Source organism: Ambystoma mexicanum, chromosome 7q, assembly GCF_040938575.1.
Source record: "Ambystoma mexicanum isolate Mex_15411 chromosome 7q, UKY_AmexF1_1, whole genome shotgun sequence".
Classification (NCBI taxonomy): Eukaryota; Metazoa; Chordata; class Amphibia; order Caudata; family Ambystomatidae; genus Ambystoma; species Ambystoma mexicanum.
The window spans coordinates 69,965,980-69,992,732 of record NC_090941.1 but is presented as its reverse complement, the minus strand read 5'-3'; the positions used below and the strand labels follow the sequence as shown (position 1 = coordinate 69,992,732).

General features: G+C 51.6%; 1 protein-coding gene across 2 annotated transcripts in view; it reads left to right on the top strand.

Annotated features, from left to right (window-relative positions):
* The window catches only part of ARHGAP6 (Rho GTPase activating protein 6), a 2,190,479-nt gene that overhangs the window by 2,035,655 nt on the left and 128,071 nt on the right, over positions 1–26,753 (top strand). For both annotated transcript variants that reach the window (XM_069639186.1, XM_069639187.1), the window contains exons 9-10: positions 739–918; positions 16,335–16,432. In XM_069639186.1, the coding sequence (XP_069495287.1) occupies positions 739–918; positions 16,335–16,432 (278 nt within the window). The remainder of the gene's footprint in view (positions 1–738; positions 919–16,334; positions 16,433–26,753) is intronic.

The following is a 26,753-nucleotide window of genomic DNA, read 5'->3' as shown; positions in this document are numbered from 1 at the left end:
GTGCTTACCGTTGCTTAATAGCCAGGATTAAAGTCGGCCCCCCTCCCTCGGTATTCAATCTTTTTACATCTTTCATGGTTGTATAGTTTATTAACACAGACAGTGGAAACTAATATGATCTCATCAAAGCAACATTTCATTAATGTAATTGGCTGGCTTGTGTTCTCTTCAGACCCAGGTACCCAAGGTCAAATAGCCAATTAAAATATAGACTCGCTGGAATTTAGACAAGGGTTGTAAATGAATGACCTGCAAGCCCTCCATCGTAAGTAGAAAAGCAGAAAGGTATTACCAGTATGTGTCCTCCTTAGTTAGATTCATGGTGTGAAGGAGTCTACATTCTAATTGTGTAAACGTGGCAGAATATATAATAACATGCAGAAAATACATTTTCTTTTCTCATTGTTGTAACATACATACATTGTATTTTTCTCACATTGCCAATATTAGAAAATCATGGAAATATTACTAACTGAAAACTGACTGTTCACCTCGGGAGGTCCATATTGGGCTGTGATTGTGCTCGTTTTGCACTATCTGGGTAACACTTTCGTGTCTCCCAATGTTAGAATGATCCTTTGGGAAGTTTCTGCAGTGCTTGATAGAAAGATTGCACTAGTTACATTATTTACCTCCCTTCATTGTTACTGGTCTGTGAAGATTGTCCAACTCATGGGAGTAATTTGGAGACAAGTGTGTGATTTGCCATGCATTTATTGTAATATTTATTTGTCTTAGGTTACTGGGAACAAAATGACATCGCTGAATCTGGCCACAATATTTGGACCGAACTTGTTACACAAGCAGAAGTCTTCTGATAAGGAGTTCTCTGTTCAAAGCACGGCCCGTGCTGAAGAGAGCACAATCATCATTGCGGTTGTACAAAAGATGATAGAAAACTATGAAGCCCTATTTATGGTAGGTGATCACTTTTCTGTATACTTGCCTTTGCGGTTTCGGATACGAATTGCCTTCGACCCTGGCAAAATATGACTAGATGTTTAAATTAACCACCTGTACAATTTTGAATACATCAAATGTGCCATAGAAGGTTGGCGATCAGGTGCACCGAATCGGCAGGGTAAAAACCTCCCAACTGCAAAAGTATAATATTTAGGCTCAGAGGCGTAGCCAGGATTGTCTAGCAAATGGGGCCTGATGCTAATGTAGTTGGGCCCACTGCACTGACAAAAATATCTGTAAATACCCACACAGCGCTGCTGAGTGCGCATTTACAGATTTTGGGTGGGCCTTGCCCCTCAGGCCCTACCCTGCTTACGCCTCTGTTTAGGCTCCTAATTTGGGACAGAGTTTTAACATTTACCAAACCAGAATCTCGCCAAGTCTAAAGCTGTATTACGAATTTTAAACCAAGTTCGTGAGTGGGGGCTTGTTAGGGAGAATTCTCTTTAGGCTGAATTTCCTAACCTAGTGAGTCCCCCAGCAGCTTTGCTGGATTTCTGGAGTTCTTGTTCTCCTGCCAAGAGTAAGACTCTTTTTCTCCCACTCTTGGACATGATTTATGGTGTTCCTTTGACTGTTAATGTGTTTTATGGGCTATGGGGTCCTTTGCTCCATAGGGTCTCATGTGTTTTTCCTATGTGTGTTACACAGCACCCTTCGTTCAGTAACACAGGGGTGTCGTAGTGACCCCCCACCATAGACTACATACCCTGGGATTGACTACAGCCTCCCAGGGCATGTAAAGTCACCATTGGGTTTACTAGTCCCAAATTATGAACATAAACCAGTACAAACCATCATGTTGTGGACGTACTGGTCGGAGCAATTGAATTGCCCCGGGGTCTGTTAGTCGAGGGAGCACGTCTCCGTCCCCCCTGATCGAGTTTTGGCTGGTGGCAGTGGATACTACTTTTTATATTCGACCGCGAATATATCCCTATGGGATGTTCCCATTGTTCGAGGCTACCAACTTTAATTATTTATTTCTCATAGCCTCGAACATACCGCTGGTTTATTTATTTAATATTAATTCGCCGGTTGGTATTTTTTGCCAGGACTCGGTTCTAAAATGGCGTTTGTGTTCTCTTCTGTGTGTGCCTCCAACCGAAGTCGAGCCCTTTTTTCCACTTTTTGGCGGGCTTCTCCACAGAAGCCTCCAAAAGTGGTGCCACTCTGTCTGGGTACCACAGGGGGTGTGGGAGGGGGTTTAGGCACCCTGGACTGAGTTACCTTGGTAACTCAAGTCGCACTCTTGTGTGATTGGCCGGCTCACCACTTAGCATGTTTGATTGACAGCTAGGCTGAGTGAATAGGGGTGTGCTGCATAAAAGCAGGGCTTTGGGGACTGGAACTTCAGAAGTCGCCACAGGACCTGAGAATCCGACGAGGGAGAAGCTGAGCCGACCTACCACGACAACACCACTGATGGAGCCCTGCGGAACCGACTCACCACTTCCCGACGACAGAGAAGATCTCCCGACTGGAGAGGCTTCTTCCCCTGTCTGGTGGGCACAACCAGTTTGGCTTCTTTCCTTCGCATCCCAGGACGTCTTGTGGTCGAATTGCCCGTGCCAAGCACCCCGGCAACCGGATAGCCACTTACCACTAGACCGCGAATCAAAGGACCGCTCCTTTTACCTGAGAACTCCGCGGCTGGTTTCTTCCTTGGCAGTGCAACGGACTCCTGTCTTCCTCCCCGACGAGATCCTCTCTTCCCCCAGACGAAGCACCGACTTGCATCCGCTGCCAGGAACAACTGCCCCCGCTGGAGTATTCTCACCACTTTAAGGTACCGTGTCCGCTAGGCCCCCCTTTCTAAAGATTGCTACAAGGTAATAATAATCCCTTAACCTTCGGGACAGGGCTGGCCGCCTTGACCTTCTAACTGGTTCCTTTCTTTGGTCCAACTCTTTTTGAACCTGTTCAAGACTTTTGTGCACTGCAACCGTGTGACCTTGGACACATTTCCTTCTGATCCTCTTAAAGTGGATCCGGCCTACTGAACTCTAACTTCCTGGTTTTATCTTGCCTTCATCTCTTGTTGTGTTCTTGTAAAAGTGTTGGGATCTGTTTCAATTTATACTCTGCTCTTCTCTCCCTTTTAAAACGAATTATTAGAGTGCCATCTGCGTTAAGCGCTCGCCGCTGTCTGAAAACAAGTGGGGCTTTACTAAAGAATTGTCTAATATTCTTTTAAGGGAGTGTATATCTTTTAGTGACCGTGTTTTTGAATTACTTACTATTAGTGCCTGTGTGTTTTTCTAGATGTGGTTTTAAATAAATAATTATATCTTTTTTACACCATGCTCTGGTCAGTGTTTACTTGTTCTACTGCGTTCTTCTGACCTATTGTGAATACTCTGTATACTGCCTAACTCTTCTTGAGGGAAGTCTGACTGCTCAGCCACAGCTACCAATTGAATCTGTGTGGTACAGACTGCTACCAAGTAGGTTTACTGCCAAACACCTGTAGTCTTAAATCTTTTGCAGTGGTCCCAGAGGGAACTGCACAGGTTTCTGCCTAAAAGGTCTCGGAGCAGTTTTAAGTGCACTCTTTTGTTTAATAATTCCCTTAACCTAATCACTAAACTGCATGACTACACAATTGCAATAATTTGAGGATCCATGTGAATCCTTGATGTAGGCACTCAGTAAGCAAAGTATGGCTAACATTCCTGTGGCTCGGGTGCCGCCAGCCCCTCAGTGATCTCGATGCAAGCTCCAATGGGAGGTTGTGCATTCTCAGGAATGTTCTGCTGTGATGCAACTGGTAGATTTGTATTGACTCCAGCTTGAAATACTCTAATGCAATAGTTTTGGCTTGTAGGTGGTGCCCCCTAATAGCCCAAACTAACATGGTGTAGAAACCACAGTCCCTTGAATTGCTGTTACTGTTCAGGTTTGTGAGAGTCTCTCCGAGCACACATTTTCATTTTTAGGCTTCATGGAGAGGGTTTGGGTGAGCTTGCACTGAAGTTAGTGTGTACTTTTATTTCGCCGACCGCTCAATTTTGCTAATTTCCCTAACTGGATCATTGATAAAATGGGCTTTCGGTGGAAAGGTTTCCCTTCTAACAAATACTGTGCCATTGCCGCACCATTATTACTGGCCGAGCAGCAGCAGTTGGCACATTGCATCATCTAAGCAGGCTACCAGAGAGCGGGCAGTCCTCACCACATGGCATACGTCCCTGGCAGAGCCCCATTATCGGCCAGGAAGCAGCTGTTTATCGCTTTGTTATTCTTGACAGGGGAGTGTGGTGTTAAGAGAACGCTTTCTAATCGTCAACTGCAATATTGGCTGCACCTCCATCAATGTAAAGGGCGATCAGTTGTAAACCTAAAATGTTTAGAGACGTTCGTGGTTTACTGCTTGGAATGAAATACGCTAAGCTTTGCACCAGAAGCCTTCATAGTTCCGTAATATAAAACTCTATCATAACAGATGGCCAACATATTAGCTTTTCAAAGAGAGCAGCATTGTTAGGAAAGATTTCGTAATTGTAGGTAATTTTCCTTCCATGTGGCAACCCCTAAACTTTTTGCTGTTGTTTTTCACCTTGTTCTCGACTTTGCCAGAGAAGTGCAGCCTTCTGCCGCACTCCTCTGGGCTTTCGCTCCTTTCTTACGGGGAAACTGACATGCCCTTAAGACAGTCAGTACCGGGGAACGCTGTTTCCCGTAGTTTCTTTTATCATGTTGCGGCTTTCGTGCAACATGACACAAGAGGGCACTGTAAGCTAAGTTACAGCTCTCTTGGGTCTCTAGCCTTCTACAGGCCCTAGATACTCATTTAGGATTGTATCTGATCGGTGCAAGTGATTCAGGGACGGGAATGGTGGCAGCGATCGTTTCTTGTGTTTTGAGCTCCTTTTGGCGTTCTAAGCGCGTTTTCCGCGCTTAACCCAAAATGGTGGCCTGGCTCCCAAACTGGCCAGACCACGAGGCTCCTTTGCCCTGTCCGCTGACCGACTTGCTCCCTTCACCTTCCCCAGGTCGAGCCGACCCGGGGCCTTCCTTATTTGGGCATGTACTTTCCCGCGAAACACGGATGCTTTCGCAGGCTTCTACATGTCTTGTGTGTGCCTCCAGGATGTGGGCTGGGATGTCTGGTCCCAATACACATCCTGGGTGCCAGAGAGTCTAGGGTGGTGTGAATGCCTGGGACCACCGTGGTCCGTGATTGGTCCACGAATGGTGTGAGTGTTGATGAGCGGATCTCCCATTGGGTCCCCTCCGTTTTGGCGCGAAGGGAACCGTGGATAAAAGGGGGCTGGAAACACCACTACCATGTCGATCTCCTGAGTTCTCACGAACGAAGGAATACAGGAGCCAAGTATCCTGCAACCAAGAGGCTGGACCGAGGAATCGCTGGTGACCCGCTGAAGGACTTCTCCTCTGCACTGCTGTCGCCTTGTGAAACCCTTTTCACTTTTGATCGAACCAGAAGGCCTGTACTGGTACTTCGACCCTTGGAATAGCGGGAACAGCTATTCTCGGCATCGTCACCATCTCCTGCCAGTAAGCCTTCGGAAGCGTCTCTGGGCCATCCAGCTGACTGACCAGCTTACACGGGAGTCTTGCTCTGTAACCGCCGCCAGGTTGTGTAGTATTTCGAGTCCTTGTCACTCTCACACGCTTCGTACACTTGGCTTTCCCAGGTCTGAAGTGAGTAGCGTACATTTGGCTCAGATACACACGGCCGCTCCGTTGCCCTGCTGTGGTAACAAACTGTGCGGGTTTCTTCGATTGGGACGTCTTTTTACTCAACACGACGACGAGGCGTTCCCTGCTCTTCTGAACCTGCCAGCGACTGAAACTGACGCGGAGAAGCCTGGGTCTGCTTGCATCGGGGACCGGTGAGTAGCATAGCTAGGATCTGGTCGCCCTCCTGCACGAGCCCATTGCTTTTCCCCGCTGTGTCAAAACAGCGCCCTTTTCCGTACTCGCGCTCTGCTTCTGCCCACTGTGGAGGCTGCGCTTGAGTGGCGGAACTTGTTCTCCTTCATTGGTGCACTAAACTGAACTGCCTGATTTCCCTCGAAGAGCTTCTCCTTTTGCCCGTTGGCACCAGCGCGTGCAGGTACTTTTGAGCACAAGGCTCCACTCTTCGCAGGGCTCGGACTTCCATTTAGTTAGGTGTCTCTGAAGGCGGACTGGGTCTAAGCGTTATTTCGCACTGCCTGTTTTCCTTCCCTTTTAGGTGGACTACCCATTTCGTGCATATAACGCTTGAGACTTGTTGTATTTGTATATATATTGTATTGGTATGGTATGTGTTGGTTTACTATTGTTATATTGTGATTTTCTCGCTACGGTCATTGTTTTAAAGGCCTTGGAATAAATGTGTATATATTTTTAATATAACACCTGTTTGGAGTAGTTTGTAAGTGTCCTTGCTTTGTGTGCTCATTGCGGGCTTTCAGTCACCCTCACCCCTCTTGAGACCTAGTCTTGACCGCCGCGATCGCTACCTTGATTGGTCTGGCTCGTCCAGAGGTTACCCTGTTCCAAGTAATTAGGTTGGCCTTCTGAACTTCTGCGCCACCAGGACAGAGTTCAGAAATCCGTCTTAACAAGCATTGGCCCAGACACGCAGGTAAGTGTCGTAAGCAGGGCAGTTTCTAGACAGAGGGCAAAGCACCTTCATGCGCACCCCACCACAGCCATGCTGCTCCTCTGCTGCTAACCAGCACTGCACTATATAAAACAATATTACAAATCAGAATTAATTTTCATTAACCCATATTTGTTTGTCTAAATGAAGTGCACTCACCTAGATGTTGCCGTTAGTGGGTCTATTGCTGTGCTGTAATCTCCTTAACCCCCAAAACGTCATTCTTAAATGTGTAGGATTTATGTTAACGTGTCCTGGCATGACCTATCAAGTGATGGTGACTTGGACGTGCAATGGTTACTCTAGGCAAATCATGCAGGCACATTGGTATGTGATTTCAAGATCTGCAGTAGCAACAAAGAAAACATTTAAATTCTTGACAAGCCAAAATGATAGGCTTTGTAACTGGTTTTCTAACTTTGTACCTACAATACTCATATGTCCCAACCCCTTTCCTCCATCTTTGTGGGCGTCCCGCAACATGGGGACGATAACAGAACTTTTGGCAGCTAAAAATTGACTTTCCCCTTTAAATTTAGTATAGTGTGTGGGTGTGTGGCCTCAGGCATGGGAGTGCCCCGCCCTCTGGCGCTTCACCTCAGTCCCTTTTTCTGCATAGATGGTGTCGGACCTGGCAGCCAGCCTGTAGACTTTTTTAGCTTTCAGCCCAGTCCCTGTTTGTTTTTTCAATTTTCACTTCCCTTCGGTGCCTCGCCTCCCCAGCGCATATCGGCCACAGGAGGATTCACAAAATCTGCCTCATGCAACTACTCATTCTGGACCTTGGTCCCCCATGCACTCTGTCATGCATGCTTGGGGCCCGACCACCACTGGGACTCATGTTCGGCCAGCAGCGCTCTGTCACAGGGCATTGAAGAATAGTTTCTCATGGTGGAGGGAGATCTTCCACACTTCTCCTTCTCCCCACCTTAAGGACTTTATCTCCAGGACCTCTCGTCAAGACAAGGTAGTACCCTCTGTTCAGCACAGCTCCACAGCACACCAGCACCTTCCCTGGGGTTCCCATGGATCATGATTACTGTCATGGCCACAGGCCTCAGAACACAAAAACCACACCATCTAGTGATGGGGCAATGGGTCACTTGACTCACGTCCCTTTGGGACCCATAAACACAGGGGCCCTGGTTGGACTCAGTCCTGGTGCATATAGAGATGTGAGCAGGAACACTTTATTTCAGTGCAGGAGTGTTTTTATTTTACAAGAACTTTCCAGGAGCTGAAAGCCTTTATTCCAGAGAACATCCTCATGTGCTGACTCATCAGATGTGGCTCCCTAGGCCTGGTCTTCATGTGCTGACTCATCGGGTGTGGTAGGCAGGCTGAACCTGGTGGGCGGGGCTTCAGAATCTCAGCTATATAAGCTGCTCCATCCTTAATGCCGGTGCTTCGCGTTACTGTGCACTCGCGTGCAATGTGATGCTCACTGCCGCTTGGACCAGTTACCTTACCTTTGAAACTAGGCGTTCTCCTGCATACTCGCCTCCAGTAAACCGGTGCTTCATCGCTTTATCTGCAGCCTCATCTCCTTACATCCAGTGATCTTGATCCCGACGCCACAGCACCGCACTCCGCATCCACCAACTTGGACCCTGTGAAGAAGAAGAAAGACCAGGTTAGAACATCCATCCTAGGGCCGTGCCGCATTTGAACCCCGCACACCCCCTAGTTAACAATTTACCAGCTACTGTACTGCTGCAGCTTCGTTCCTCATTCCCTCCGGCTGCCGCCTCGAGCTCCACAGCTTCTGCCGGGCCGGCAACATCACCTGCAAGGGAAGAAAGCAAAAGAGCAAACATCAAAAGTGGAACAGACAACAATACAAGACAAAAAACTTTACAATACAACAAAAACAGACGAGGAAAGACAAAGGCAAACAGGAACACTTACCTGAAGTATAGTGGCTTAGTCGCAGCAGGACTGGACTACCACTTGCAAGGGACCAGTGAAGGAACTCGGTCCAGATCATACAAGTGCCCCTGCCAGAAGGAGCAGGACGGAGTGCTTGCCAAAACTAATTAACAGATGAGCTTTCCAGGGACAGCGCATCCCATGGGTACCACGGTTTGGGAGAAGGGGTCTTGAAGGGGATCAGGCGCACAAGCTGGCATGCTCTCGCCCCCTATTCTCGAAACCGGAGCAGTCCTGAGCAGCATCACCTATAACCACCAGTCACCACATAAGCGCAGAGGGCGAAGTCGGACCCGACCGACCTCACCCCCGGAGGGCTGCAACCATGCCCCAACGCCTCCGCAGAGACCAGGTGAGCGTAACAGTTCTTCAGGTTCTGGCATGCCTGAGGCCTCTAAGGCTACTAGCTCCCAAGCCGTGGGACCCAGGGTCTCTTGTGGGCAATTTGGGGACAGACCTGATGCCTTCCAGGCTACCTGCTCCAAAGCAGAGGGTCGCAGGGACCCTACCAGGCTGTACTTGGAAGGACGATCAGACATGTCCTCTTCTACCCCAGAGAGTAAGGGATTGTCAAGTGCCACCTCCAAGAGTCTGTCCTCGGCTAGATCCAGCACGGCTACTGGCACAGGTGCTGAGAGCTCCCAGCCTACTGGAGCTTGCTCCGAGGCCGTAAACCAGGGCGTTACGACTAGCAGCCATCCGGCTGAGGGCTCAGTGCTTACCAGAGGGATCTCTGAGGTCGACGTGCAGGGGGTGGTGCAAGGCTTCAAAATGACAGAGCGGCACGTGGCGGAGCCTGCCAGGCAGGTGGCCATCTTTGATCTGGCTCAGGGCCCGCCAGTGCTTTCGTCCATTGAGTGTGCTTTGCAGGATGATCCCAGCCGCTTCCCTATCGAAGCGGCAGCAGATCCTACGGTGCAGGGTTTTGGTCCCCTGAGGGGTCATCTACCCATCACAGCTATACAGCTACAGGCACATCTGCACTTTGACCAGGAGCGGAGGCCCATCGCCTTGGATGGCAGGGCCCCGAGGGACCCGCGGCTAGTGAGGACCTCTTCTTTGAGCGCTTCCTCCTCCTCCTGTGTCCCCCTCAGATGATGAGGCTCCTGAAGGACATTGTGAAGGAGGACATCCCCCGGGTGGACCGCCCCGGCCCCCTCCTCTGGGTACTCCTCCCGTTCCTTCTGCACACCCGGTGGTGGTCCCTCCACCGGTTCAGGCCGACCGGTCATAATGACCCGTCCACCTCCTCCTGTACCACCAACACCTCCCCCGCAACAGCCATTGGACCTGTCCGTGGCTCTGGACCTGGGGGATTGGGGACCTCGAGCACCTGTGTCCAAAGGGCCCGGATTCCCCTTGGCCTCTGAAAAAGGGAGGCGGGAGGGCGATGAAAACGAGGATGACGATGCCTGGGACGATGAGCCCTCGGCATCCGTTAAGTCCTTTCATGACCACCTCGAGGGCCTGGCAGAGTTCTTGAGGGTCCCTCTTCCTGAGGAAAGCCCCCCAGGATTCAGGTGTGCTAGCAGAGGTCTTGGGGAAATGCACTGTGATCCGGTGTGGCATCCCCCTCCAGAAGGATGTTGGTCTGGGAGAAGCCCAGGGTCAACACCCAGATAAACAAGAAGTTGGACAGCAGGTTTAGGCTGACTGACGGGAAGCCAATCCTTCTTGCCTCCCGCCAGCAGCCCCATTGCTCTGCAGTGGCCACAGCCTCATTGTATTCTAAACCATAGTCTTCGTCGTCTTCCTCCACAGGCGCCACCTCCGGTTGCCTCTCCAAGGAGGTCAAAGTATTGGAGTCTTGGGAAGCACCGTTCCTCCATCTCAGGACTGCATCCGCGGCAAGCCAGTGCAGACGCCTTCTTGGCTGTGGTTAACCAGAAGCTGTGGCAGGAGCTCTGGGAATTACTGCCCGACCTCACTTGGGACAAACAAGCCTCCTTCAAGACTGGTCTGGCGGACGCCCGGGCCATTGCGCAGGACCTCATGGAGATTTCGGCCTCCCACATTGACACAGCCAGCCGAGGGCTGTGCTTTGGGTTCGAGATGAGAAGGATGGTGTGGATGCACACCACAAAGTTTTAATCTGACGTGCAGGAGCGGATCCTGCACCGGCCCTTTAGAGGGCATGGACCTTTTTCATTCGTCCACGGATGACGAACTGACGAAGAAAACATCCACTTAAACTGCCAAGTCATTGGCCTTCCTGACAAAGCTGTATCAGAAATCCTTCCCTCAACCCCAGGGTAGGACAGAGTTCAAACCCTGAACTTTCTCCAGATTCAAGGGGTTCAGAGATCGTGGCACGAAGCAGCCTGAGAAGTCGCCCAGCGACAGCAGAAGGAAGCAGCAGATGATGATGTTGCACTGGTTTTTCCGCTCCCCTTCCTCTGTCCCCGCCTCTGACGCCAAGAAGCAGTGACGTCGCAGTCGGGGAACACACCTTGCCCGTCGGGAGGCTGTTTAGCTGTGTTCCAGAACACCTGGCGGTGTCTTTTCAGAAACCCATGGCTCCTATCTGTAGTCTCCATGGGCGTCCGTCTTCCTCTACCTTTGCCTCTACCATACTCTCCTCCTCTTTGTCAGATCGGGTCTCCGGCTCTTTTACAGGAGATCCTGTCTCTCATGGAGATGCAGGCGATAGAACCGGTTCCTCTTACAGACAGGGGCTTCGGTTACTATTGCAGGATTTTTGCTGTACCCAAGAACAACCAGACTGGCCTGAGTGTAGTCCTGGACCTGCCATTTGGAAACCTGTCTTTACCGCTGGAACGCTTCAGGATGATTACTCTTGTGCACATAGCCGAGTCTCTGTGTGCACAGGACTGGATGTGTTCCCTGGAACTCAAGGATGCTTACCTGCATGTACGCATATATCAGCCGCATCAGACGTTTCTGCACTTCTTGATTGTCGTACCACTTCCAGTACAAAGTGCTGCCCTTCGGCCTGAACTCAGCCCATCGGGTCTTCACAAAGCTGACGAATGCAATGGTGGGCCTTCTCTTCTTGGAGGGCCATCGCCTGTACCCTTATCTGGATGACTGGTTGGTGAGGGGGCGTAATCTGGAGCAGTGGTGCACTCCTACCAGAGATTGGCGGATACCCTTCATCAGCTGGGGTTTTCCCTCAAACTGAGGAAATCGCAGTTATGCCCATCTCAGAATCTGGTCTTCCTTGGGGTGCATTGGAACACTTGCCCGAGAGGATGATGTCCCTCTGCAAGGCGGTGGGCACTTTCTGGCCGACTCAACCACCTCGGCATGGTGGTTCCAGCACATTCTGGGCCTGATGGCCTTCTGCGTGCTGACTGCGTGGCGGCCAGTTGGGATCAGGAGACGGGGTCTCAGTCGGACAGGATCCCAATTCCACCGCTCCTTTTGCTTGATCTTCACTGGTGGCTGATGGATGGCAATGTTTCAGTGGAAGCCCCCTTCAACCGGAGCCTTCCCTGGTGGTGACGACATACTCCTCTCTTTTGGGCTGGGGGCTACTCTGGAGGGCTAGGCGACTCATGGTGCATAGTCCAGGACGAAGCATCCTACATATTAATCTGCTTGTACTCTGGATAGTGGGCCTGGCCCTCAAGTCATTTTTGCCCCTAATCAGGGACAAGTCTGTTCTGGTCAGGACAGTCAATTCTACTACAGTGCTTTACCTGAACAAGCAGGGTGGCACCCGTTCCCCCCTCCTATGCATGGAGGCAGTTTCGATTTGGGAATGGGCCCTGCCGGAGGGGATTTGGATTTCAACAGTCCACCTCCCAGGGGACTGAAATGCAGAAGTGGATCAGTTGAGTCGCTTGGGGTGCAACACCTATGAGTGGGAGTTGCACAACAACTCGTTGTTGCCCCTGTTCCAGTGTTGGGGTTTTGCATACCTTGATTTATTTGCATCCCCCACGGAATGCCAAGTGCCCCCAGTTCGCTTTGTGGGCAGGTCGGGGGTCGCTGGAAGATGCCTTCCAGATCTGTTGGCACGGCCGCAGGTGTTATGCGTTCCCGCCCAACCCTCTGCTTCAATGGACCGTCCGCAAGTTTTGGGCCTCTGTGGGTTGCAGCCTCATCCTGGTGGCCTCCCACTGGCCTTCGAGACCCTTGTTTTCTGATATGCTGCAGTTGTGCTCCCAGAGTCCCGTTCATCTTCCAATACCCCGCAGGTGCTTCCTGACGCAGCAGGACAGGGCAGTGGAACATTCGGACCCGGCCAAACTGGCCCTGGCCGCCTGGTTCCTGATCTGCTGAGGCTTCAGCATGCTCAATCTTCAGATGACAACTGGGACAACATTCAGCACGCCAGGAGGCCTTTGACTTCTGTCCCTGTGTAAGAGCAAATGGACTAGGTTCTGCCATTGGGCTTGCGACAAAGGTCTCGATCCTGTCACCTGCCATCTGGATGAAGTTCTGGCCCTTTCAGCACACCTGGCTCATTCCGGAGTGCTGGTGGATGTTTGCTGATATTTGGTGGCCATCGGGGCTTACAAGAATTCCCCTGCGGAGTATGTGTTTTTGGCAGCCCAGGGGTTAAGGGCCACCTTAATGGGCTGTCTAGGCTTTTTGATACAGTGCATAGACGACATCTGGTCTGGGACCTCAATGTTGCTCTAGCGTGTTGCAATACAAGTCCTTCGAGCCGATGGCTTCTGTGGACATCCGCTTGGTGACGCTAAAGACTGTTTTATTGGTGGCTCTCACCTCTGCATGCAGGATTAGCGAGCTGCAGGCGGTGTCTTTGTGTGAGCCCTTCACCATGTTTCACAAAGACAGTCATCTTGCGCACTCACTCAAATTTCTTGCCGAAGGTGGTCTATCCATTTCATCTGAATCAAATGATCTGTCTAACGGTGATCTTCCCGAACCCGCAGTCAGAGGCTGAAAGGGCCTTGCTTTCTTTGCACCTCAAGAGGGTCCGCAAGTTTGATCTCGCTCGGATGAAATCCTTCAGGAAGTTTGAGACGTCACTTTTGGGGGCTCCTCTACTGGTTCTCAGGCTTCTAAAGCTTCCATCGGCCGTGGAGGGTTCAGGCCATTTCGGAGGCATATACGGCCCTGGGCAAACCAGTTCCTGAGGGGATTCATGCTCATGCGGTCAGAGCCAAGGCCAGGGCAGGCGCATTTCAGAAACATGCTTCTTGGGATGTTACCAGCAAGGCGGCTACATGGGCCACTCCGTCTGCGTTCTGAAAGCACTACTCACTGGATACCAGCTCCAGGTGCAATGCAGAGTTTGGCCAGGTGGTTCTCAAGAACCTTTTTGCTTCATCCTAGATATGAGGAGGGTTATCACAGCTCCAGCCTATACGTCTTGTTCGGTGGAATCACCCACAAGGATGGAGGAAAGAGGACGGGAGGTATGAGTAATTAAAGTTACTCACCGTAGTGACTACAGTACTGCTAGTCCATAGTCCCCTTTCCTCCATATGTCGCACCCACCTTCCCCTGCTAGTGTGTCATGGGATAATATGTTTAAGTGTAGCCAGGTATCTAAGCGTCCAAAGTTTTCAAAGGCGACTGAGGGGAGGCGCTTGTGCGCGGGTCCGCAGCGGGACATTCCCACGCCCGAGACTGCACGCTATACTAAGTTTAAAGGGGAAGCTCAATTTTATTCGCTGCCAAAGGTTCTGGTACTTTAATGTTGGGGGACGCCCACAAGTATGGAGGAAAGGGGACTATGGACTATGAATACTCTAGTCACTACGGAGAGTAACTTTAATTAATAAGGAATGACATGATGGACAAGGAACTCCCATGCACTTGCGTGATCTGAATGACACCTGGCCTAGTAGGATCGTTGTCTGTTTTCCCTTGTTCCCCCTCCCTTTCCTTGTCACGCCTTGAAACACTTGTGTATAGGCGCGTTATAAATGCAATATCATATCATATGAAGATTTGTTGAAAAAAAGGCAGGCGTCCTGAAAAACAGAACCAAGAATAATTCAAGTTTCTATTTAACTATATGGCATGTTCAAACAAAATATGTTTTATAGTGAAAAACTAGGTACCTTCCTTAATACACTCCCTTGTGTAAATCTCTAGAAGGGTAAACACACAGTGTAACTGTATGGGAGGGGACTGAGGTCCCAAAGGATATTAAAATCGCGTCTGATATCCAAATTCAGAAAAATGTTCCAGTATTCATGTCCATCTGCAAAATGTAACCATGCAGACGTGTGTTGGCAACACAAGTGTGCTATATCCTAAATAACAAATTAAGTAAAGGGCTACATGCTCTGGACAGAGACACACGGAATACCCTGGGTATTACATTACATTTATATTTATTACAGACCCCTAGAACAACCGACACTCGCGCCTGTAATCACTTCGAATTGAACGTTCCGTGATTAGTGTCCAGCGGCCAAACTCCATATCGCTGGAAGTAGTGAAAATACACCCCACATGCAGTGGTCTAAGTGGGTGGGTGGGTGCGGTGCTTCTCTACTCCTTTTTTTTTATTGTTATTAACGTTTGACTGTTCCTATACTTTTATTGTTAAAAGAAACCGTTAAGGAATTGTTTCGTTTCGAAATAAGTGTAGGAAAAAGTTGAAACGTGTACCTCAATGCACTGCACTCAGCATTCCCTTAAACAGCAGGTGCGTTTGTTTGGGGGTTTGGATAGCCATGGGCGTGGCAATGGGGTTTGTGGAGTGCTGGCAGGCCAGCGGGAACATATTTCCACTATTTCTTTTCATTTGCTTAGACCACTTCCCGCATGAGACCGTCTACTCTTAGTTGTGTGAGTGGGAGTAAAAATGACAAACTCTGTGTGGTAGACCCTCCATTCATGCCTCATGAGAGTGGCTTACCTTGGTTTTTAAATACGAAACTCAGTTCAAGCAACATAATGGACGAAATCTGCTCGGCAGAGAATGAATGGATCTGGAATGAGTGTTATATTCCGTACAACATGATGACGTCAGTGCGTCCAAAAGTATGGTGTTAATTCCAAATGCATACAGGAAATAAAGCCTAGGGGAGCTAAATAGAAGGAGTCACCTTGGAAATGATGACTCACAGGGTGCCACACATCTATATCATTGGAAGTCCAAGATTGTGAGCCCCGTATGGTACCTTATCCGGACAAAATTACACCAACCAATTTAAAACTTAATTGAGACCAGAGATGTGACTCTTGGTCATGAACATATATGTTTTGTTCACAATGGGCTAAACCATTGTTTGCTTCACATACCTGATTTATACCAGGACAGTCCATTGGATGTCATTTTCTGCGTGTTCAGTCAGTAGATAAAAAAATGGGGAACCAGTGGGGCATTGATGTTGCCTGTTCGTATGCAGCTGCAATGTTCTGATATTGTTATCCTGAGTTTCCGTGTGCTGAAATCAAGGTGAGTGCCTCAACCCATATACACAGAAGCCGGGCAGGCCTTGCAGGACTCCTCCTTTGAGGCAGGCTAGATTCTGAAGGAGTTTGGCTTTTTTAATAATTCTTCTTCTACATGTTGCAGCTCTGGCCCAGGGAGTGACATCCCAGCCACCCTGAGGGACAACTTGACCAGCTCCCCTGTCTCTGACTTGTATATATAGTCTGGTCCTGCTTGAGTTTATGAAGGCTTGCAGTCAGATGTGTAGATGCGTTAAAAGAAATCTACTGGAATGATTTAATTTAATGTGATTACAACAGCTGTGGCCATCTGAATGTACGTGTTACACCGAGCTAACTTGTCTGTAATGTAACTTGGTAAGGCAACCCCTCCTCCTTATTTGCAAACACCACATATATTGTTTTTTCTTTTATGCAGGATTGTTTTTTCTTTTACATGGGAATGATCATTTAAAAAGTCTTTGCGTTTTTACAGGTCCCTCCTGATTTGCAGAATGAAGTGCTAATTAGCCTTTTGGAAACCGATCCAGATGTTGTGGACTATTTGTTGAGGCGGAAAGCTTCCCAGTCATCGTAAGTTGATCTGTTTTTCTCCTCTGGTTGCTGTGGAGTTGCTTTGCTTTCCAGTAGCACCAGTCAGAAGGTCCTACATTTCGACTCTCCACCATGTTACAATTATTTTAATTAAATATTCAGAAAGCGACTCCACTGATTCAAAACTTAGCTGATTTCATATTTACAAAGGGAAACCATGTCATTTTGCTTATATATTCTCCAAAGACATTTGTATGTAAGAACCCAGCAATCATTTTTTCCAGAAGAGAACAATGGTTTTATTCAAATGAAAACAAATAGTGTTGAATGTTAGCCTAGACCATGTGCTTAACGTGAAAGATACTCGATTCACGAAGGCCTTGATTAGTCTGTTTGCTGTGCACAAACACAGTACAAAATGCTGTAGCTCGTCTTGCCTACTTTTTAATGTGCCCTTCTATCAGGGCCATCGAGCTTGACCTCCGCCTTAGCTTAGTGCTAATGCTTTGAAAGCACAATGGGTTATTTCTGAAAGTGTATTATTCAGATACATGGTCTAGGAATGCAACGCATCAGACCTTAAAGTGTACTTTTGGTTTTGGCACAAGCTATCTAATCGCTAAAACATTGTAATGGAAATGTAAAAAAAGGAGAAGGGGGGGGTTAGGGAATAGTGTATGGGGTTACCATGGCAACTTGGCGATGAAACTGCCTAAGCACCATTTCGCCCTCGTGCTTCACCCTCTCGATGACGTCTGACGACCTGATGCTGTTGTTTTGGAAGCTGTGCATCTCCGAAGTGGGACCAAAATGACTGCACTTTACAATATGCAGTTTTTCTTTTCTTATTTGTTTGCACCAATACTTGTTTGCCTTAAATTCCTGTGCACTATGTTTAGGGCGGAGTGATGTCGTTTCGAGCCAAAGCTGCAGCCATTTGCAACCTGGTTCTGCTGCCGGCATCCCCGGCGTGCGCATACATTTTATGGAGGTCTATGATGTGCTCGTGTTTGTGCTTTCTTACCTTAGCTGCTTCTCCTACATATTTCTGGGCCATTCCCCAGCTGCTATCGAAGCCAGGCTGCCGGCATTACACGCACCCAAACGCCCCTCTCCTACGCAGACCATATTGGGCAGGGGCAAGGAGGATGACCGTGGGGGCAGGGCAGTTCTGTTTTGAAGCCTGTGCTCACTACGTGCTGGTTGCCACAGCGAGTTATCGCGGCAGTCCTTTCCTTCCAATGCCCCAAGCAGTCTCTACAAAACAACCCACCCTCACACCCCCGCTATCTCTACCCCCACCCTCCCACCCAACCCACCCCCCCCACTTGCTCTACCCCCACCCTCCCATCCAACCAACCCACTCCCACTCTCTCTAGCCCCACCCACCCCCACTCTCTCTAGCCCCACTCTCTCTACCCCACACAGCCCCACTCTCTCTACCCCTAGCCAGCCAATGCACCCACCCCCGCTCTCTCTAGCCCCACTCTTTCTACCCCCACCCACCCATTTGCTTGATTTCTTACCCATATTTCCTCTTGCTCATCATCAATGGCATCCTCTTATCAGTGGTGGAAGTGAGTAGGAACAGTCTGGAGCGGTTTTTACTGTTAACGGCTCCACTACTTTCTGTAACCATTTTCACCATTCTAGAGCTGTTCTTTGTGAAGTTAAATCACTCTTCTCCATTTTACCACTGATATCAGTTAGAGCTAATCTCAAATCTGCTTCAACTCAATTGGATGTCGACCAGCATAACTGCAACCCTTGAAAAATGTGTTGCACGTTGCTATCTTCGTTCCTCCTCTGTCCCCTGCCAGAGTCACTGTTCACCTAATTTTTTGGTACACTTCTATCACGGTTCTTAATAATTGCTCCTTCCTTCTCATTTTCTTTCACACCGGTTCCCCTCATTGCATTAAACGTTGTACGCTGCTCCTTGCACCCTGGTGCCTATAAATGCATAATGCAAAAAACAATATTAAACGCCAAAACTATTGTCATTTCCAATGCTCATTACTTTCTTCCCACAGCGACTGAGCGTATGTGTTTTTGCTGTATAATATTACTATGCTGATGCCCCCTGGCGGTGGCAGTTACAACATGTTGGTTGTAAGGATGGTTCAACTTTTTCCAGAGGGAGTATGAAGAACAAATTGGGGTTTAGTAATTTGTAGCATGGTATATATGGTTTGGGTGGAAAGGTCAAAATTATCATTGTGGCCAGGGGTACTGGCTCATGCAAGTTGCAGGATCCCTCTTTATGTATTTACTACTGTATGCCAACCATTCTTTCATGGCACAGAGCATAAGAGCCCACTCCTTTTCACTTCTTAGTTTGAATGTACAGGGGTAAAACAATGTTTTCAAGTTCTGATAAATGAGTGCACAACTGGACAGGCTGCAAATATACATTGCTTTACTCCAAGTAACCCATCTGTGCAGCCCACTAATTACACCTTTGCCAGAACCTGGGGACCCAATTGCTTCTACACTTGATGATTCTCCTATGCGAGACGTGCCTCCATTCGCATTCTACCTTCTCAGTCACAGAACGCTTCCTATGGCCCCCTCAGTGGTTGACACAGATGTGGATGGGAGATATGTTATTGCATCAGGAGCGATCTATGGGATTCCGTAGTGCTACCAATATTGCGATCCCGTTATTTATTTTACATTGTTTTATTTTTTATTATTTCTTCTATATTTTGTTTTATTGGCAGGTAAAGTGTCCGTGTTTCTTAGACATCTACCATATGTGGGCAGGTGACTTTCATAGTATATTTGATACTTCATGAGACAGATCTACCGTCCCATGTCCACTCTGCTTGGAAGATTATTTGATCTCTACCCCACTTGGACATGATGGATATTTGGAAGATGCTCCATCCATGCTGTCGTGGATACACCTAGTCACTTCATGACCTCTTCATGCAAGTAGATTGGATCTTGGCCTCATTGGCAGTGCTCCCGGCTGTATCAGAGTGCTCCATACATCTTTGGGTGTACTCATTTGTCCCATCCCCTTTCCTCCATCCTTGTGGGTGTCCCCCAACATGGGGACGGTGCCAGAACCTTTGCAGCGAAAAATGGAGCTTCTCCAGCATGGGGTCTGGCATGGATTCACATGCTCATGAATATTCCCCGTCGTCAGGCTGGGAATCCTCGGTAAAGAAAAAACCAGTATCAGTTTCGTTTCTGATCTGTCTTTCGTAGTAATAACCAATCACTGGTCTCTGCGTCATACTGACCACAGCCAATGACTGCCCTCTACCTAAGCACCTCCTCCGGCAGCCATCTTCAGATTTTTACCGCACGTTCATGTGTTGGGATCCTCGTGCTATTGCTCTCGAGCGTTAGTGCTATTTTTCGCGCTTTTTCACAAAAAAACTTCGATTCTTTCGGTCAAAAGAGCCTCAAGCTCCACCGATCCTACATCCGATCTACGGGGACCCGTGTCGGATTCATCTGTGCCCCTCAAGGGTGAAGATTTCGTCGAGCTACACTTCGGAGGACTCCAGAAGCTTCTCAGGCCCGATCTCGGAGATGGCCCAGGAGAAGGGAAGCTCGACGCCCGGAAAGCTGTTCAGGGTCTGCCCTGGATGCCAGCTGCAGAACGTCTTCAAGGAGGATGAACACTCTTTCTGCCTTTACTGCCTTCATGAGGACAAGACGCACGTGGAGAAGGACTGTGCGTTTTGCGGCAACATGTCGGAACGGACCATGAAGGACCGCCATCAACGTCTCGCCAACTGGCTGGAGGGTAAGAGCCCGTCTGGCGAGAAGAAGAAGAAATCCGAGCGGTCTTCAAAGACCTTTGAGGGCGCCCCGGCGACGGGGGCCCAACATAAGGCCAAGCACCGCGAGTCCGCTGGCACCGGGAGCGCCGAACGGTCGGGCTCTACGGGCGCCAGGCAGGGCGCACCCTCCCCGGCACCATCAACCACGAGCCAACGCTCTGGGTCGGGTAAGAGGAAGGCCGAGCACCCGGCGAAGCTCCTGGAGAGGCCCCGGTCGAGCTCTAAGGCAGAGGAGGAGCGTGGCAGTGCCCCCTCCCTCAAGGATAAGGCGGTGAGCGCACCTAAGGTGGTGAAGGCCTTGATCCATCCGACCAAGCCCTCTATCGAAACGGTCGCGGCGGCCCTGGCTCAGCCTGTGGTGGCTGCACCAGTGGTGGCGACCTCAGGGCCCAGAATCTCCCTGCCTCCTCGGAGGGAGTCTTCCTTTGTGCCCATCGATAGGACCCCCGTGAAACCCTCCGTGGGGAAGAAGAAGGGGGGGCAGGGCGTCGTCGTAGATTCGGCCTCAACCTCAGAAGAGGAACTGATCGAGGTCTTAAGCCACGGCCTAGGCGTGGAAGAAGGCCAGCCCGTCGGAATGGACCCCGACGCAGGTGACGACGACGACATCGTCGAGGATACCGACGGGGCCCCTGCTCGCCCGTCGGATTCCCCTCTGCCAGCGCCGCAAGACAACTCGGCGGCCATTTTGTTGGCCATACAGTCCTTATGCTCCGAGATAAGGACGAGGCTACCGTTACCGACGGAGGAACCTCTCCCGTCGGGGGATCCAGAACCGGGACCTTCTGGTGTTCCCCCTACCAAGAAAAGAAGGATCCATCCACCACCTCCTTTTCAACCGTCGCGCCCCGTCCAGCCCTCCTCCCCGTCCACTCGAGGGGATGATACGGGGACTGACACGGCAGCGACGGGTACGGACGACGAGGCATACGACGAGGATTTCCGTCGTCGCCTCCCACCAGGGCTTCTCCGCCCGACGAGATCGGATCTTTCCACTCCATGATCTCCAGGGCTTCCGAGCTTTTCCAACTCTGCCCTGAGGAGAAGAAAAAGGAAGGCTTCCTTTATCAGCGGCGCGAGGCCAAGAGGAAGACGGTCCTCGCAGTGCCTCTGTTGGACGACATTTGGGATGAGGGCCTTTCCCTCCTCAAGAACCCTTCCACGACGCCAGCAAGAAGAGACCGGTACGAGAAAAAGTACCGGGTCCCGGACACGGCCCCCCTATGCCTCCGAGCGCAGCCTACCCCGGACTCCGTCGTCTCCGCGGCAGCCAGGAAGAAAGCGGGGGGGGTGCGGCCTCCACGTCGACTTCCCCGCCGGACGGCGAGGGAAAGAAATTGGATGCTATGGGACGTAGAGTCATCTCGTCGGCAGCGACGACGATTAAAGCGGCCAACGCCTTGGCTATCGTGGCCCGCTACGACAGGGAGCTCTGGTACAAGATGGCTCCCCTGCTGGATTTTCTGCCGGACGACAAGAGGGCGGAGGCCCTTGAGATCCTGCAGGAAGGTGAGGTGGCTTCGGACCACGCCATCACCGTGGCGACGGACATCGCCGACACTGGGTTCCGCCAGCTGGGCAACGGCGTTTGCCTTCGACGTCGTGGATGGCTCAAAGCTACGGACTTTCGGCAGGACGTCCAGACCAGAGTCCTGGACATGCCTTTCGACGGGAACAACCTGTTTGGGAAGACAGTGGACGATTCCCTTCAGGCCATCAAGGCGGATACTGAGACGGCCCGGGCCCTTGGAGTCCTGCAGCTATGACGGACGCCCTTTCGGAGCGGCGGAGGCAAGGGCGCCTCCAAAGGTTCCGGCGGCGGTTTCGCTTCCTACCGTCAAGCGGCCCGCTCGTCGTCGCAAGAGGCCTACAGAGGACGAGGCAAGTTTAGCGGACCCCGCCGTCGTCGCCAAGGAGGTCAAGGCGGCAAGGCCGCGTCCAAGCAGGATTGAACCGGCCGTGGGGTCGGGCCCCCACCGAAGCACCCCGGTGGGAGGCCGGCTGGCGGGCTTCGTCAGCGTGTGGGAGTCCATCTCCACCGACCGTTGGGTGCTGGACGCCCTGGCCCGGGGCCACGCGCTCGAATTTCAAAGAAGGTGCCCGCGCGTCCCCCCCGTGGCCAGGAAAGAACTTCACGTCCCTCAACTTCTCCTGGAGGTAAAGGCGATGCTCAGAAAGGGCGCCATCGAACTCGTCCCAAAGAGGCTTCGGGGCTCCGGAGTCTACTCGCGATACTTCCTCGTGAAGAAGAAGACGGGAGGATGGCGCCCCATCCTGGACCTGCGACGTCTGAACAAGTTCATCAAGGCGCAGAAGTTCCGGATGGTCACCCTCCAGCACGTCCTGGGTCAGCTGGAGGAAGGAGACTTCCTATCGTCGTTGGATTTGGAAGATGCCTACTTCCACATTCCCATCCTAAAGGGGCACCGAAAATTCCTCAGATTCGTGGTCCAAGGGCGTCATTACCAGTTCAAAGCCCTTCCCTTCGGACTACGGTCGGCACCCAGGGTTTTCACCAAGTGCCTCGCACCGGTGGCGGCGCAGCTGCGCCGCGAGGGGATTCACGTCTACCCCTACCTGGACGACTGGCTCATCCGCGCCAAGACGAGGGAGCTCGCCGTGGTCCACACGGCAAGGACCGTCCAACTCCTCACGGACCTGGGATTCTCCGTGAACTACGCCAAATCCCACCTGGTGTCCGCGCAAGTCGCACTGTTTCTGGGAGCGAGGCTCGACACAGTGTCCCTTCTGGCCTCCCCGTCGGAGGAGAGGACCAGGACCATCTTGGGCAAGGTGCAACGGATGTTGGTGGCCGACGCGGCCAAAGTGAGGTCCATCAAGTCCCTCCTCGGGATGATGTCTTCCTGCATCTACCTCATTCCCATGTGCAGGCTCCGGATGCGCCCGTTGCAAGAATTCCTGGATGCGCGCTGGATCCAGACGACGGGAAGCTTCGAGGAAAGGATCAAGCTCGACGAGAGTTTCCGACGAGCGATACGGTGGTGGGGCACCCGCGCGCATCTGACGGCGGGCATGGACTTCCAGACCCCAGCCCACCAGGTGACTGTGACCACGGATGCCTCCCTAGAAGGGTGGGGAGCGCACACCGAAAATCTGCACGCAAGGGGACTCTGGCTCCCGACGGAGAAGTCCCTGCATATCAACGTCCTGGAGCTCCGTGCAGTGTTTTGGGCCCTCAGGTCCTTCCTTCCGTCCCTCAAGGGCAAGGTGGTGAGGATCTTCACCGACAACACCACCACCATGTTTTACATCAGGAAACAGGGCGGAACCAGGTCCCCTGCGCTGTCCAAGGAGGCGCAGGACCTGTGGCATTGGGCCGTCGCCCAAGGGATTCTTCTGGTGCCGTTTCATCTGGCAGGGATAAAAAACACCATCGCCGACTCACTCAGCAGGGAGCTGCGCTCGTGCCACGAGTGGGAACTACGGCAGGATCTGGTGGATCGCCTCTTCCGACGGTGGGGCACACCCCAGATCGACCTGTTCGCGACGGCGACGAACACCAAGTGCCGGAGGTTCGCCAGCAGGTTTCCCCAGACGAGGAGCATGGGCGATGCTTTCTCGTTCCCCTGGGAGGGCCTGTTCCTCTACGCATTCCCTCCCTTGCCTCTGCTAATCCGGCTCGTCAACCAGCTCAAGAGGTCACGGTGCAGGATGATCCTCGTCGCACCTGCGTGGCCGAGGCAGATATGGTTCCCGGACCTTCTGGACTTGTCAGCGTCCCCGCCGATCAAGCTGCCGGCGGACGCGGATCTACTCTCCAGGGAAGGAGGCGCCATCCTCCACCACGACCCGAAGTCGCTGAACTTGCAGGCCTGGCTCCTGCAGCGCTAGAGTTTGGAGGATACGACATACCGGCCGATTGCAGAGAGGTTCTTGCAAAGGCCAGGGCGTCCTCGACTCTTAAATGCTACGGACACAAATGGAAGAGGTTCTCTGTCTGGTGCCGCGCACAGAAGATTAACCCTCTACGGATTACGGCTCCCCAAGTACTGCCGTACCTGCTGACGATGGCCAAAGCTGGTCTGGCACACGCGTCCATCAAGATTCATCTTGCTGCGATCTCCAGATACACCAGAACCACGGGCCGGACGTCCTTGTGGTCTCATCGTCTGGTGAAAGAGTTCATGAAGGGACTGTTCAGATCGTTCCCGCCGGTGAAGGCTCCGGCCCCGGCGTGGGAGCTCAACGTGGTGCTGACCAAGCTCATGGGACCTCCGTTCGAGCCTCTGCACTCGGCCCCGTTGAAGTTTCTATCGTGGAAAACAGCTTTTCTCGTGGCCATCACCTCCGCACGACGAGTGGGAGAGATCCAGGCCCTTTCCTGCAAGGCCCCGTACTTGACTTTCCACGACACGAGGGTAGTGCTCAGGACGCACCCCTCCTTCATGCCCAAGGTACCGTCGGACTTCCATCTCAACGAACCCTTGGTGTTACCTGTGTTCTTCCCGTCGCCTTCGTCGCCGGCTGAGAGGACTTTGCACTCGCTGGATGTAGCTAGAGCGCTGAAGTTCTACGTGGACCGCACGAAGGGTTTTCGGAAGACGTCACAACTCTTTGTGAACTTTGGACCTGTCAATCAGGGGAAGGCTCTCTCGAAGGCTTCCATCTCCAGATGGCTCTCCGGCTGTATCATGTACTGTCACCGGTTGGCAAACCGACCGCTGCCTGGCCGTCCGAGAGCCCATTCCACCAGAGCGATCGCAGCTACCACGGCGTTCCTATCTGGTGTGCCCCTGCTGGACATATGCAGGGCTGCTAGGTGGAGGTCGACGCACACCTTCACGAAATTCTACTGCGTCGACCGGGATTCCAGGGAGGAGTCCAGGGTCGGCCAAGCAGTGCTGCGCAACCTGTTCGCCTGAGGTGAGCCTGGTGAGGAGGTAAGATGCTTAATGTTGAGTTAATGTGATGCTTAATGTTGAGCCTTTGCCACCTCCCGTGGTTGTGCATGTGTGTACTGCTATGTATTCTTTATTCATGAGCATGTGAATCCATGCCAGACCCCATGCTGGAGAAGGAACAAGTTACTTACCTGTAACTGTTGTTCTCCAGCATGGGTCTGGCATGGATTCACATGCGAACCCTCCCGCCTACCCCTCTGCGGCTCTTCACTTGGTCATACTGCCACTTCACGTGCTTCCAAATCTGAAGATGGCTGCCGGAGGAGGTGCTTAGGTAGAGGGCAGTCATTGGCTGTGGTCAGTATGACGCAGAGACCAGTGATTGGTTATTACTACGAAAGACAGATCAGAAACGAAACTGATACTGGTTTTTTCTTTACCGAGGATTCCCAGCCTGACGACGGGGAATATTCATGAGCATGTGAATCCATGCCAGACCCATGCTGGAGAACAACAGTTACAGGTAAGTAACTTGTTCCTTCCCCTTTAAATTTAGTATAGCACGTGGGGCATGGTCTCAGAAGTGGGAACGCTCCGCCTTCTGGTGCCTCACCTCAGTCTCTTTTTCCACATGGACGGTGTCGGATCTGGCCGCCAGCGCAGACTTTTTTAGCTTTCCACTTGCTCCCCGTTTGTTTTTTCAATTCTTATTTCCCTTCCCTTCGGATCCTCGCCTCCCCTGGCACAGGTCGGCCACAGGAGGATCCACGGGATGCGCCTCATGCGACTGCTCGTTCCAGGCCTTGGACACTCATGCACTCTGTCTTAGTGCTTGGGATCCGGCCACTGCAGGGACTCATGTTCGGCCTGCAACGCTCTCGGTCACAGGGCATTGAAGAATAGTTTATCACGGTTGTGGGATATGTTCCACACTTCTCCGCAACCCCACCTTAAGGACTTCATCTCCAGGAAGTCTTGTGAAGACAAGGCAGGCCCCACGCTCAGCACGGCTCCACAGCATGGCGACTCCTTCCCTGGGTTTCCCACGGATCAGGGTTCCTTGGATTTAGATTCTGGCAGGCACAAGGCCTCTAAGGCTAGTGGCTCTCAAGCCAAGGGGCACGGGGGCTCTTCCGGGCAGTCCGGGGGCAAACCTGAGGGCTTCCAGGCTACAGGATCCAAAGCTGAGGGGCTTAGGAGCCCTACCAGGCTGTCTTCATAAGGACCATCATTCTCATCCTCTTCTTCTACCACAGGGGGTAAGGGATCGTCAAGTGCCACCTCCAAGAGTCTGTCCTCAGCTCGATCCAGCACGCTACCCGCACAGATGCCGAGGAGTCGCAGCCTACTGGAGCTCGCTCCAAGGCCGTTAACAACAAGGGCTTTATGACTACCGGGCTTCCGGTTGAGGGCCCAGCACCTACCAGAGGGATCTCTGAGGTTGACGCGGCTGCTTCGGCTGCAAGGCCCAAGCTGTATCATCTCATGTCTGAGGCCTCCGCGCCCTCCCACCCAGCGAGTGGCGCAAGGCTTCAAAATGGAAGAGCAGCATGTGGCAGAGCCTGCCAGGCATCATGGATCTGGCACAGGGCCTGCCAGTGCTCTTGCCCATCAAGTGGGCTTTGCAGGAGGATCCCAGCCCCCTTCCCTCTGGAAGCGGGAGTGGATCCTACGGTGCAGGATTTTGGTCCCCTCGGG